Raw genomic sequence first — 14,749 nt, forward strand, 5'->3', positions numbered from 1 at the left:
ACTTCAGTCCCATCAATTGATACCGACGACAGTCTAAGACGGCACGTCCACATCTGCTTATTTAACGAATTACACTATGACTAACGTTATGCGCGCATAATCGGTCCCTCCTCCTGACAGCGGCAGCGTCTGTTTGTATACAGTAGTAGTATCCTACAGTACATTAACGAGCTACAGATAATGGCCGTGCCTCAAAACCTAAAGGGGCTGCCTATACATACTACACAAATATTGTTAATCACAGGCGGACTCCAAGTCAGAAAATTTGAGAAAAACGCCCGCATGCTCAAAAACGCTGTCTAAGTGGGCAAGTCACGAGGTTTTGAGACAGCCCAAGCGCGTGCCAACCCAGCAGAGAGAGGCACGTTCACTCGTATTTCACACTAAACAGCTTTAATTAGTCTAATTTACCTGAAAGTCCAAAGCTGACAGCCTTTTTGTTTTAATGTTACACAGGACCTGCAATAAAAGCAACACAACAAATTAAAGATTATTACACACACTTGCATTGCTATCAAAACTATTTATTTTATTAATTCACATAAAACAATAGCCTATAAGACAAAAGGAGAAATTGTAGCAATTTTATTAACATACAGATTTAATTAAATAATACTTTCCAGATGCAATCACCTCTGATGCAATCTTTAAAAGATTTAAGCTGCAAAGTAATGCCATAATATTAATTATTGTTTCCTCAAGAACATTTCATTGAAAATTAAAAAAAAATCTCATTTTATTAGCGTGAAGAACATTTTAATAAGCTAAAAAACACAATAAAGAACCATTTGTACTAGCATGAGAGGATCCCATTCCTTTAAAAGGTTCTTTATATAACCATCGGTACATATAAAGAACCTTTAGTTTTAAGAGTGAGGAATTCTGGCTTTTGGCTCTGCAGAAAAACATCTTTACAACACAAGAACAGGATGGGTGTGAAAGGCTTCCAATGCATAGTCAATTGTTTCTCATTTCTATCTGAAACGCACAACAATTGGAGCCCCGCCTAGGGACTAGGAAAACACTGATAAGTTCATTTAAACAAGTTCAAAACTTCTGGGGAGACACAAAAGGAGACGTTTAGAATAATGTTGGTAAAGAGCAATATTTGCTACCTTTCCTTGAACCCAAAAACTGAAAGTCTCAAAATAGATTAGATTTATTTTCCACAGAACAACGACAGACATACAGTTTGGGGACAACAGGAAAATGTATAAATGATGACCTGATTAAGATTTTGGGCAGTATGTTCTGCTAGCAGAGCCTTTACAACACATCTTCTTTGTGAGAGAAAAAATAATAATAAAATAAAAGCTTTCCTCTGGGTAATCAGTTCTGACCCTGTACTGATGGGTCGTAAGGCACGATCAAACAAAACACACATCCTGCCTCTTGGAAAGCCCTCTTCATCTCCATCTAGTGGGGAATAAAAGAGATTTATATACATTGGTTCAGAATTATTACCATTTTACTACTGCAGAGTAGTCAACATTTCATTTGATCAAATTAATTTTGATGTCTTAATATGAAAAAATTTCAATTAGAAAACAAAGACACAATGTTTTAGCATTAGTAAATAGTTGATGTTGCTAGTTACTAGGTGTGCACAAATAGCTCTCAATATAATACAATTTTAGCTCTCAAATAGATTTCTCAATAGAATCTAGTCGAAGTTGTTGTCTCCTAATTACTATAATCAAGTGAAATTAAATTACAACTAAGCATCATATTAAAGTCAACAATCATTATATTAAAATCCGCCATACCAGTCGCTCATGATCCATACACAAGCCCACAACTGCACCCCCACTGCCAGGCAACTTCACTGCAGATCCAAACTACAACAAGAGAATCATTCAGACCTGTTGCTTCTTTTTCAGAGGTCATAATACTTCTAATTTATATAGGGGTGAATTTTTTGAATAACTCAAGGTTGACTCAGTTACTTAAGAGAACATTTAGTTAGATCCTGATTTACTTACCTGTCTTGCAAGCTGTACCATTTTTAGATTTCCAGGCCCCAAGCAGTCATCAGTATAGACCGACCTGATGGAAAAATTGTAACTTCAATGGCAACCTGTTTTCAGGCATTTAGATATAATAATTAAAATGAAATTTACTGAATGAACAATTCACTCAGCCTTGACTTGTGAATTTCTTTCTTTATTTTTTTAAACACAAAGAAAGATATTTTGAAGAAAGCTGTAAACCTGTAACCATGGACTCCCACAGTACTTGCTTATCCTTTTATGGAAGTCAACTGTTACAGTTTATCAGCTTTCTTCAAAAGATCTTCTTTTAGGTTGTAGGGGAGAGCGGGGCACAAAGTAACACTTTTCGGTTTTGGTCAAATAATGAACAAAGTAATGAGGTTAGACAAACCATATATTTTTTTACCAATAATACACAAGCCTCTTCTACAAATGAGCACTGGAAATATGATCGCCGGACATGTGGTTTCTGTGCAGTATTGCCCAAAGTGCCAGGATTAAAAATGGTACTATTTACCCCACCTGCGGGGCAAGTTGTAACAGACAGAGGGTTAGTTGTAACACATGCTAACAAAGGCAGATTTTACACAGTTAATTTAATTTCTGTTTACTTTAAATAGTAGCTATATTTCCTCAGTAATTGCCTCATTTCTTTTTTATTATACATTATTATAGCACAGTGTGTTTATGTATTTATGTGTTTATTGGATAACATTTGAATCTATTTGCATTATTATCCATTTATCCATTATTATACAATGCATTAGCATTAGCAATAAAATATTTTTTTTCTATTAAAACAATATTTTCATTAAAAAAACATTTTTATTTAAAAAGTTTTTAACGTTACACTCAAAATTCAAAAGTTATTTTGTTTGTTTAATTGGTGTCCAACAGTATTTGGCTTAATTGAAACACCTTGTTACAACTAACCCCGCTGTGTCATGTTTTCCTCAAAACTGGCTAGCAGTCACTGTGTTTCTTACATCTTTCAAAATGATTCCATCTTTTAGCCTAGAAGACGGTAATCACAACAATATACGATTTTACTGACACAGATTTTTTTTTAATAAAAAATATCAACTGTAATAAAAAACTTTTATGCTGCAAAATGGTTTCTCCTGTGTTTCTTATCCAAATTTCGCCAAACTTTTTCAATAATTGGCAGGAAGACGTCTGCCGAAACTGTGGTGTAAACCTCGGAAGCATGCCATGGTTAACCCTGAGCAAATACATTTAACCCTGCGTTACTTTGTGCACAGCGCTCCCCTATTAAAGAGGTCATGAGCTACCTTTTTATTATTTTGTACTGTTCTTTTTTAAATTAAAGGTCCTGTGAAGCGCTTTGAAATGTGCATTTTGTATTTGATGTTTGACGTAATCTCCACTGGAAAAATGAAAAGAGGGCGGAACATAGATTAGCTCCTCTCCCTTTTAAAAACAGCCAGTAGGGTTTTGTTTTTAATCACAGCTCTGCCAATTGAGTAGTTGAGCTCAAGCATGTCAAATGAAAAGCAAAGAAGTGACATGAATTGAGAAGCTGGACATGGAAGATACTAGAAAGCATTTAATTGGTCGAGGCTTGATGAGAAACTGAAGTATGAGGGCATGTGAACAAAAACTGTTGAGCCATTTAGGCTGAACTGACAAATTGCAAGCTTTGGATGTTTATATCAGTTTTATATTTTCTGAAGGCAAATTTTGTCTATGTTTTAGCGCACATTAGCTCATAGATATCCTTAAAACTAATGTTAATTTCACTGGACCTTTAAAAAAACAATAATTTAGAAGTAACAGTCCATTTTGTGTCATCAGAACAAAGTGTATAAAGAGATGTGGCAGATTGTAGACTCACTAGTGTCCACTGGTGTGATTGACAGAGATTTAGCATATTTATAAATCTCAACAGGACAGCTGTATGTCCAGCAATAAAAACTTGTGTATGCATGTTTGACAGCCTATATGCTTCAGAGTTGAATACTGATGTATTTTAATTAAACAAAATGCATAAATACTGAGTACATGTCAACTTCTCTGAAGTAACAGACAAAGTTAAATTACTTTATAATTAAATAATTACTCACATTTGTAAGTTACAACATTACTGTCAGATCCCATTTAGGCACAGCATGGTTTCCGCTACATTCATTCTTCCATGGTGGGGCGCCACTGCTACATTACAGCTTCTCATTCAAAACATTCAGTTGTTGTTGTTTTTTTTAAATAGCGGGTTATAATTGCACCAAAATGTATTAAAAGGTACGAGAATTATAACAGAGCGAACATTTCTGTACCCGTAGTAGTGGTGTGTATTAATTGTTTAACCCTTTAAGGTGATTTGCTGACTGACTGACTGACTGACTGGCAGGTGCGTGATGCATGAGGCCAGCAAACATGACGTAGCTTTCAGTTAAGATGAACACAGTTTCCATAATTATACTTTATAGATAAAGGTCTATGGCTCTGCATAGTGACTTTATCTTGCTGGATTTTATAGCCATTTCACTTTACTTCAGGATGCAATCATGCTGCTTTGTAGGTCTATTGGAGACATTCATAAATAATTCTAGCAAATCTAATAAATGTTGGAGACATACTTGTTACATAAACACACTAAATTGCACTTCAGCAGCGTTTATTTGAGAGCGCACAAGAAAGTCTGCACTTGAACAATGCATATTTGAGGGGGCGCAAGTAGTTTTGTGCATGAGGAAATCGGCGTGCAAGCAAACAGATTCGCATGCTCGTATTACATGAATGCGATCTTGACTTGTAATATTGCGCTCACAACATTTGTCATTGAAATAACGCCATATGTAGTTGGTAGATCTGTGTAAAAGGCCTGCCGCCACAGCTGAAAAAAATCCTAGAGGAAACACTGCACAGGACTGCTTTACTTGCATCTTACCTTTCCAAAAAATTCCAGAATTGAATTGTGCTTCGTAAATAAATTTGTGGTAAAATTTTGTCAAATAGTTCCTACTGAAGCAGCCTGGAACTCCATTAAAAATAAGCTGCAACCACCATTTCTTTGTTAGTGGAAACAGAAAGAAGGCAATGCAAAGACTTGATGTCACAAGCTACATTTCCATTCACCTATTTTTATGCGCATTTAGGATATTCACATAAAAGCATATGCGCATAACTGAGGAGGATACATTTTTTATTCGATAAGAAAAGATGCGCATAAACTGCGATGGAAACTCTTTTACCAAACAAATTGAACTATGCACATAAAAAAAAGTCATGTGACTTTGTTATAAGAGATCATGTGATGATAAAAATGTGTGCGAATGGATAAACCAGCAGACTGAGCACATTGTAAAACATCTGAGTTGTTGTTTCGGTCATTCTAAAATGCCTTACTGTATTAGTGTTATTATATTATTAATGACCTCCAGAATCAAGAGCATCTGTGCTCTACGTCTGACACCTTCAGACACCACCGCACGTTCACTACTTGTCAGGATTGCCTTCTGAATTTAGATTTTTCATTTCATGACCTCTTTAAAATAAACAATGTTTACTTGGACAGTTTAACGAATGGATTAAATGATCATACCGCCGTAGCTCAAAGTTTTCATCCATGAGTTGTGCAAGTCTGGCCCAGTCCTTACACTGGAAGGCTGCCCTGCAAAGCCACGTTTAAAGAACTTTTCAGTAACAATCATCATCTATTTGTAATGAGCTAAAAGCTATGGCTAAAAAATACATTTAAATGTAATGCTGCAATGACTGAAGGATGAATGCTCAAAGATGAACGAACCGAGATTGGTCTGTGAGTTCAGCAAATGCTTTCATAGCTTCGACAACAGCAGGTTCACCTGTCCAGAAAGAAGATGACCTAGGAAAAGTTGAATTTTACATGAACCATGACATAAAGCAGGACTTACCGTTTAACCAGCGCTGTCTAACATTGCTGTGAATCCTTCCAGAATCACTTGGATCGCTCAAGTAAGCCAGCCAGAACATGGGAAGATCACGCATGTCCAAGGGAATGTATTCTCCTATAGAGTACAACAATTTGACATGCAATACAGAAAGTTAAAACAAAAGGCAAATACACAACCATTTAAAAGTTTTGGGGGGAAAAGAAAAGTAATGATAACAGGAAGAAATTACATATAAAGTATTAGAATTGAAACCTATTTAATAACTTTTAAATTATTTTATTATGTAACATAGGTTTTATGAAGCTTTATGACTTTCTTAATGCCTTTTTACGACCAAGCAAATAAAATGCAATGAATAATTTGAAGTAAATAAAATATATCATGCTTTTTTAATAATACAATTCAAACAATACATTTTGTAAATGTATTATGTAAACTTGTAGTGAGCAAACAGTTGCTAAGCAACAATTTAAAAACATTTGTATTGATTACTATTTTTTTTAATTAACTTTACATAAAAACAGATGAACATTGGAATAACTCTGCCCAAACATGAAATATTATGCCATTCCTCTCTCTTTTTTTGTGTACAAATGTTTAAATATTTATAAATCAATATCAGGCAGTGAGCTCAACAACTCAAACAGAAAAGTAGCTTTCATGCCCAACTCAAAGTCTTGTTTTAAGCATAAACTCACTCGTGTGATTTATCTTCTCCGAAAACAACGCTTAATTTTGCATCTCAAGTAAAAGTATCTTATTTTTTAAGGATGTTTGTAAATTTGTATTAAAAAGCATAATATGGATGAAAATATTCTTGAGGTGTGTGCAGCATTTAATGGCACAATTAATGTAATTAAGGCCTTCTGCTTTGATGAATTGTGGAAGGGTAAATTAGACTTCTAAGAGTAAGACCTGCAGAAATCCTCTATTTATATTGGCCAGAATCATAATTAGGTTTAAAGACTGTACCGTAACCACGCTCATCCATAAGCTGTTTGCTGAAGTCCATGTAAACCAGGCCCTCATAGACCTATTAGAATGTTAAAACAGATGGAGTCATGATGTAATCAGTGTCAGAGGAGTCAAAATGAATAAGACTACACATACCTGCACAACTCTGTCCTGTAGACCAGCTGTGATGAACAGCTCATCGGTCTCTACATTGAGGATGAAGTTGGCTCTGATGGGTTGAGGAAGATCCTGGAACATGATAAAGTACATGTAATCTTTTCAGCATAAAATAGAAGTTCTAAATTGATCCCGTGTTTGGTGAACACTGAACATACATTGTCTGTGATGTTGTAAAACTTCATCAGGCACTTCAAGGTGGCAGACACAATAGCACTACACAGAAAAACACTTTCGAATTATTCATTCGAATAATACTATGGCAAATCAAACATCCGCTTCAAGTGCATTGGATTCTGAATAATGATTATAAGCTTTGTTAGGCTGTAAAGAACCTGACTGTTAACGTTCATTGATGTATTTAATGTTGTGCTTACCTACTGCCAGCTAATCCCTAGAGGTGATAGAAGAAATGTAGTATATTGTAAATGTATCAGAAGACATGAATAGAATTTTATATCAAGAAAAGCAACTTCAAATAAAAGAATTAAGTCTCACCACTTGTCTGGGAATGTTTGTGTCATACTTAAGAGTGAAATTCTGCTTGGACAGAGCAATTCTGTAAGCATTAAAAAATGAAGTTGAAATTAAGCAGATCCTTTCTTGATTACTGTAATTTACATTCAAGAATCATTGACAAATCACAAAATAAAAAAATAGAAGGTTGGAGATTTGAGCCACTTTACTAGTAGGAGAAGTCCAGAACAAGTCATCAGAGAAAAGTATGACATCTCTTTGAGTTGAGTTTTCATTTTATTTTGATGTTTACTTTTAGGATGATATTGACTACAGGTAACTACACCTATGTCAACTAACTTGCATAAGAGTATTAGTGAATGTTAGGTTAGTGTTAATATTAGTAGTATAATTTGGTATGTACAGTTGAAGTCAGAATTATTAGCCCCGCTTTGATTTTCTTTTCTTTTTTAAATATTTTCCAAATGATGTTTAACAGAGCAAGGAAATGTTCACAGTATGTCTGATAATATTTTTTCTTCTGAAGAAAGTCTTTGTTCTATTTCGGCTAGAATAAAAGCAATTTTTCATTTTTTAAACATCGATTTTAAGGTCAAAATTATTAGCCCCTTTAAGCTATATTTTTTCGATAGCCTGCAGAACAAACCATCGTTATACAATAACATGCTTAATTACTCTAATCTACTCTAGCCTTTAAATGTCACTTTAAGCTGTATACAAGTGTCTTGAAAAATATCTAGTCAAATATTCTTTACTGTCATCATGGCAAAGATTAAAAAAATCAGCTATTAGAAATGAGTTTTTCAAACTATTATGTTTAGAAATGTTGAAAAAATCTTCTCTCTGTTAAACAGAAATTGGGGAAAAAAATAAACAGGGGGATAATAATTCTGACTTCAACTGTAGTTACAAAAATATTTATAGCCAGTAGAATGTCAGTAGAGGGACCATCGAAATAAAGTGTAACTAATAAAATGTAGCTTCAAAAATACAAAAAAAACATAATTGTTGGCACTGATAGTCTAGCGGTCAGTAGCCGACATATAACAAAACTGCAATGCGTGTGACAGAGTTCAAGTTCCAGCTCATGGACATTTCTCAATCCCATCCCCATGTCCCTCTCTCCAACTTCACTTCCTGTCAATATATCTACAGTCCTATCATAATAAAGGCAAAAATCATGAAAAATATACCTGTAATATACCTGTGCATGTCATGCACATAGACGTGATCTGTCATTTCAGACGTAAACTGTCATTTCACCCTACTTTTAGGAAAAAGTATTTATTACGCTAAGCTTATTTGACTGAATTATTATCTTACCCTTGTTCTGAGCAGAATTGGTAAAACTTTTTACAGGTGGCTTGCAGAAGTCTCAGACCTCCCAAATACCTAAAGGAAAGATTGAGAGAAGATAAATAAATAGACAGAGAGACAGACAGACAGACAGACAGACAGACAGACAGACAGACAGATAGATATTCATTAAGTCAATACAAAACACATTTTGAAAAGTGAGACAAATACTAGATGACTGGACAAACCCTTCTTTCCGGCTTATCCGAAAGAGATCCTGCAAGCCTCCAAATTCTGTGGGGTCGTTTAGAGGATGAGGAAGAAGAACCTTAATAAACAAAGTGAGGTGAGTAAAGAACAGTGCATTCCTCATCGTCTTAAAGCCATTTCACACCAAGAACAATTGCTATAATTATAACTATATTATGATGAATTTATTATCATCTACATCAGGACACAATATTGTTCTGTTTACTATGAAAGCTCACAGCATCTTTCACATCTACCACTAAAATTTTGCCAACCTATTAAAGCAGAACAGACTCTGACTGCAGGGCTAGACAATGCAACCATTTTGCTCACATTTGCGACTAAAAATAGATTTGTGCGAACTGGAAAATGTACATTTTGTGTACATTTACATTTTGGAAAATTGTGTACATTTATTAGGCAAAAACACTATTTATTTTATATATTTTCACTGTGCACCGAAAATTCTTTAATGTGCTCCTAAGTTGCATGTGCTCCTGCTGAAAAAAGTAAGCGTCAAGCCCTGGAATGTCTTTATTTCTCTGTGTCATTATTCATTCAGCTGTGGTGGGGACTCTGCTAGTGTTTTAGAATCACAACTATACCTTCATTGTAATTGTTAAAGTGCGAACAGACCTTTATCTCAGTCTGTTCTAATTTACCAGAGTCTGGCTCTCTATGAGCGTAACCTCTGCCCAGAAGTTAGAGATGCTCATAGCAATAGTTTTCCCATTGAAACCATCAGACGGGTTTCCCATCAGGCCAACCCTGTCAAAACACAGACCATGTATTGATATGAAACACAGGTAAATATTTTGGGGTACAATTAAATGTGTTCTGTCTGACCTGGCATACGAGCGGCATGTAATGGGTTTAGATGGGGACAACTGCTGCTTTGACGAGTAGTGAGCGAGCCATTTTGTGTAATCAGACAAACCCTGAAATAACAAATGTTAAAATTCTGAACCTTAATTTATATAAAACGCATGTTTATAATAATGTGGTGTACACTAAAGTTCAAATATTTGTAGTCAGTAATATTAATTTATTTATAATTGATCCATCATTTAGCAATTAGATCGTTCTAAAGTAGCAGTAAAGACATTTATAAATCTATATAATTTCTTTAAACTTTCTATTCAGCAACATTTCTTGATATAATAATGTTTTCACCAAAAAATAGCCCTTTGTTAACACTTAAACAACAAATAATATGTTTTTTTTTAAAGCAGCAGTAGTAAACATAAACCAATTCTTTCTAGACATAAGCAAACATTAACCAACCCCAAACGTTTCAAATATACCCAATAAAAACATTTACACATATAAAATTGATCTAAATAACAAGCATACCCACCACTTGTCCAATTAGTTGAAATCCTGTTGGTAACTTCATTCCGTAAACAGGAACTTTCTCCTCATTTACAAGCCATTCCTACATCCAGTACAATCATATCGAAAATGTGAAGAATAAAAACACATTGATACTTTACATTACTTTTTAATTACAGGGTAATTTAAACACTGACCCAAAACTTGCCAAAGGTTCTGTCTTTAACATCTGGGTGTTTATTGAGGAATTCGGAGATGTACGTTAATGACTCCTTGCGCAGACAGTAGAAAACCACACTGGCAAGACGAGATGCTGTGACGCCCTCCTGTGGCTTCTCGAGGAAACGCGTCACCCTAGTGTAAACATGTAGGTTCAGAAGGCTGACAAAAACACTAACATACACAAATGACCATTAAAACTTTAGAGAGAGATCCAATACTCGAAATTAAGGGTCAGTTATATGCGCCTTTGTTGTAAAAAAAATTAATTATTCTTATTTTTGTTGCTAGAAAAATGAATATGATTATAAATATGAATTCAGCATTATTCAAAGACAAAACATTTCCACAAAACATATCATATACAGTACACACAAGCATGCAAAACATGAAAAGATAAGTCAATTTCCATGTTTGGGTAGAACTTTTATTTAAATGTTTTTATTAAAAACATTAGTCCATTTGTGGTATATTTATTTTCATGATTATGTCTAATATTTATGTAATAATCTGTATATATGCAATTTTCGATAATGTCAAAAAGATATCTTGGCTAATTTGATCATATCAGAGGGTCTCACCGATGAGTGTTTGGACAAACTTCAACAATGCCTCTGGAATAGCTCTTCTCTCCTGACTCCAGCTCATAATATATAGCAAGTTCTCCAGGCTGAAGTATCAAATCACAGCACAGCAGGAATTACATTATTATATTTCAACATGTACAATAGGTGGACACAATAATGGTAATGAAATCATGATCCATCTGGTTATTACTGGGCATAGTATAAATGAGAAAGTACAAATTAGCATGAATCATATTGGTTCAGCGCGTATGAAATCGATCTTACAGACTAGAACTACACTTCAAAATGAGGAGTCTCGCTTACCTTAGACCTGAAAAAGCGAATGACTTGAGCTATATCAAAGTTCTGATCAGAACAAAGCATGTCTCCTGCGATCTGCAAATGCAATGTATGAATTAGTTGGATTCAAGTTACATAAAGTAGGATCTTCAAAAAGATTTTTCTAGATGTATTTTAGAGTTTCTATAGAGTTTTTTAGAGTGGATTTTATAATCATTTCAGATTGTCACGTTTTGCCATTTTACAAGTGCCATTTTGTTTGGATGTCTGCTTCAATAAGATTAAATCCAACAACAGTAAGGTTAATATAACATTTTAATTTTCTAATAATATATATTATTTGACGAGAGCTGATGCTGCAGTGTCCAAAATGGCTCAAGTATGCTGTCTTTCTAAACCGCTCTTTCTTGTGAGTCTACTCTCTTCTGATTGGACAAACTGCTTTTGGTGTATTACAATCGTATGTGAATTTATTTTCCAAAGGCTTCAATGACCGCATTGTTAAACCAATGAAATTAACAGTAATGATGCAGGGTTTTTTTAGAGTCCTCATCCTCTACAAGTGCATGAAAGTGATTTTGCTTTAGTAGCACAGAAAACAGTGTATTATCAATATAATGATGACAACACAAACCCAATTCTTCCAGGCCTCAGCTAACTACAGTGTTTGAGGGTCAAAGTAGACATGGTTGGCAGGCAGCCAATGAACACCATAGGCTGGTATTAAGAAAAATTGCTACAAAAACATTTGTTTTTGCAGGAAGTAAAGCTGGAATTACTGCAAACCCATTTCAGGTAGTTCAAAATCAATTTTGCTCTTCTAGGAGGCAATAACTCCATTTAGGATGCACATTGAACTCTAAAACTGCAGACCTTTTCTATATAAAAACAGATTTACTACACGCTACGTGAAAGATATTATCTGAAAAAGCATAAGGGATGTCTTACCACCATAATGTCATCTTGTAGCTGTCGGCTTCGGATGGCCAACTCAACATCCGCAACAGCACCTAGTCTGTCATCCAAAGTAGTGCTGCCATCATTCACAACATTCTCCACTGGAAAGTCATTTGCTGTTGCCCATCGTTCGTAGTGTTTGTATCTGAAATTAGAAAAAAATATAAAAAATTTAATTAAATATGTGACCATGGACCATATGCATGGATACATCTGAAGGAAAAGAAAAAAATACCTTTGTATAAGACAAAATTATTGAATTTTATTTTCTGTTGACATTTTGTAAATTTCCTACTGTAAATATATCAAAATTAAATTTTGCATTAATAATATGCAATGCTAAGAACTTAATTCAGGCAACTTCAAAAAAAAATTTCTTAATATTTTATTTTTGTGAACCCTACATTTCCAAAAATTGACCCTTATGAGTGGTCCGGAATCACATATGGGCAGTTGACAAATAGGCAGTAAAATAATTTTTTTTAAGAGTAAAATTAGTTTCAAGTCTGATGTTTGAGAAAATATAAGGGGTAACTAACTTTATCAATTATTTTACTGTGTTTTTTTAATCTCTGAACTGTACCTTAAATAAGCACTATGGCTTGACTTAGCAAAAATTAAGAAAACCAACTATTAATACTATACAAATAGTGTGAGGTTCATTTATTTTCATACTTTTTTTTCATACAAACAGTATGAAAGTGATTTTCTATTTTCATTGTTGGATACTTCATTCATATATTGCCATTTATTTTATATTATTTATAACTTTTTGGACATTTCCAATAAATTGGGTGTCACACCAAAGGAAAGACAAAACTTAATGTGGGGACCTTCAACTAAAGTTTTTTTTTGTGTGGAACTGCCTGAAAATTATTCACACCAGAGGATATAATTTGTCAAACAAAAAGTTTCAATGTTATTTTAAATGAATGGATGAAAAATAAGATTATAAGAGTTGTAATTTATTGAACTATCCTTGAGACAGTCACACCACAACAGTTTTGAGATGTGGCTTAAAAATGTAAATAATGTATTAACAAAATGTAAACATCTAATAACACAGCAGCTTTTGTAACAATAGGTCCATGAAAGACAAAGACCTATTTAACAATTTACTGCATTTTAAAGGTCAATTCTAATTACAATAATTTTTGTCATGTGTGACAGTGAAAATGCAACATCAAGTCAACAACCCATAAGTAGAATTAAAATTGGGCTAATGGTTACTATCACATTCCTATGAATCCACACTTCTTGCTCATATAAAGAAAATGTAAACATTGGAGCAAAGCAGGATGCCATTTATGAAACATGACAACACAAATATGACATACTTGTCAGCATTTGTCACCAGATAGACTTCACTGAAGAGCTGACGGCTGTAAGAGAGGATCAAAATTCTGTTGCATTAGTTTGCATGGAAAACACCATTAACAATAATGCTAAAAGTACAGCAGAACACAAATACAATACTGTTTGTACATGTACAAATGCAATGGCTCACGTGTTGACAGCTTCCCACCAGAAATCCAATATTTTCTTTCCCCCGACTCCAGGTAGCAGAGCTTTGGGGACACCGGTCAGATGAGCATACAGACCCGAGACATCACTCTTGAAGAACGCAGAGACATTTAGCGAACATTTCAAGCTAGAAGCTAAAATGTTACAAAGTTAAGAAATCCTAACAGTTGCAGCTTACGCTACAGGAAAACGGCTATATTATTGACTTACCTTAATTTGAGTCTCCAAAACCGTACCGTGCCCTGCAACTAACAGTATGCAGATCATTGCTCTGGCTTGTTATTTATTGGAAATAGCAACGTATAATCCTTTCATCAAAGGGTCTGTGGAAAGTCCATAGTGCAACTAATAACACAGTTACAACCGTGAACTGAGTCGCGTCACCGGATTCGGAAACCCTACGAGTCCTTAAAGAAACATGCTCATGATTTCATTTGCAATATGGCAAGCTGTTTTAACATTTAATAAACTGAACGAACCCCTACTTGTTTATATGCCATTAACCATGTTTAATTACTTGTAAATAGTCACTAGTATAACATACAATAGATACCAGTACTTGATCATGAATGTTACTAGCAATAGGCTAATATTTCATTAGCTATTGCCTCCAGAAAAGGTTAGTTCATCCGAAAATTGATGTACTTTCCCAAAATTATGTAAATGGTGAAAACACCCTATTTGGACAACAAAATGACAACATATTTTAATGAAACTCAGGTACTCTATATATAATAGCACAGCAACCAGTGTTGCCAGATATAGCAGAATTTTTTCCAGCCCAAAAGCTGTCCAAAACCCGCCCAAATGCACA

General features: G+C 34.4%; 1 protein-coding gene across 1 annotated transcript; it reads right to left on the reverse strand.

Moving 5' to 3' along the window:
• Positions 1-1,141: 1,141 nt before the first annotated feature.
• Positions 1,142-14,320, reverse strand: LOC130242336 (uncharacterized). Its single transcript, XM_056474415.1, has 23 exons — positions 14,146-14,320; positions 13,919-14,025; positions 13,749-13,793; positions 12,403-12,556; positions 11,479-11,550; positions 11,170-11,258; positions 10,567-10,723; positions 10,395-10,472; positions 9,884-9,975; positions 9,700-9,805; positions 9,037-9,116; positions 8,816-8,884; positions 7,514-7,574; positions 7,393-7,409; positions 7,174-7,231; positions 6,995-7,087; positions 6,857-6,917; positions 5,885-5,998; positions 5,758-5,815; positions 5,554-5,622; positions 1,983-2,046; positions 1,767-1,838; positions 1,142-1,416 (listed from the first exon to the last, which is right to left on the reverse strand). The coding sequence occupies exons 1-23, from the start codon at positions 14,200-14,202 to the stop codon at positions 1,330-1,332; spliced, it is 1,860 nt and encodes a 619-aa protein (XP_056330390.1). The 5' UTR covers positions 14,203-14,320; the 3' UTR covers positions 1,142-1,329.
• Between the last annotated feature and the right edge of the window lie 429 nt (positions 14,321-14,749).

This window comes from Danio aesculapii, chromosome 15, assembly GCF_903798145.1.
Source record: "Danio aesculapii chromosome 15, fDanAes4.1, whole genome shotgun sequence".
In the NCBI taxonomy this organism is placed as follows: domain Eukaryota; kingdom Metazoa; phylum Chordata; class Actinopteri; order Cypriniformes; family Danionidae; genus Danio; species Danio aesculapii.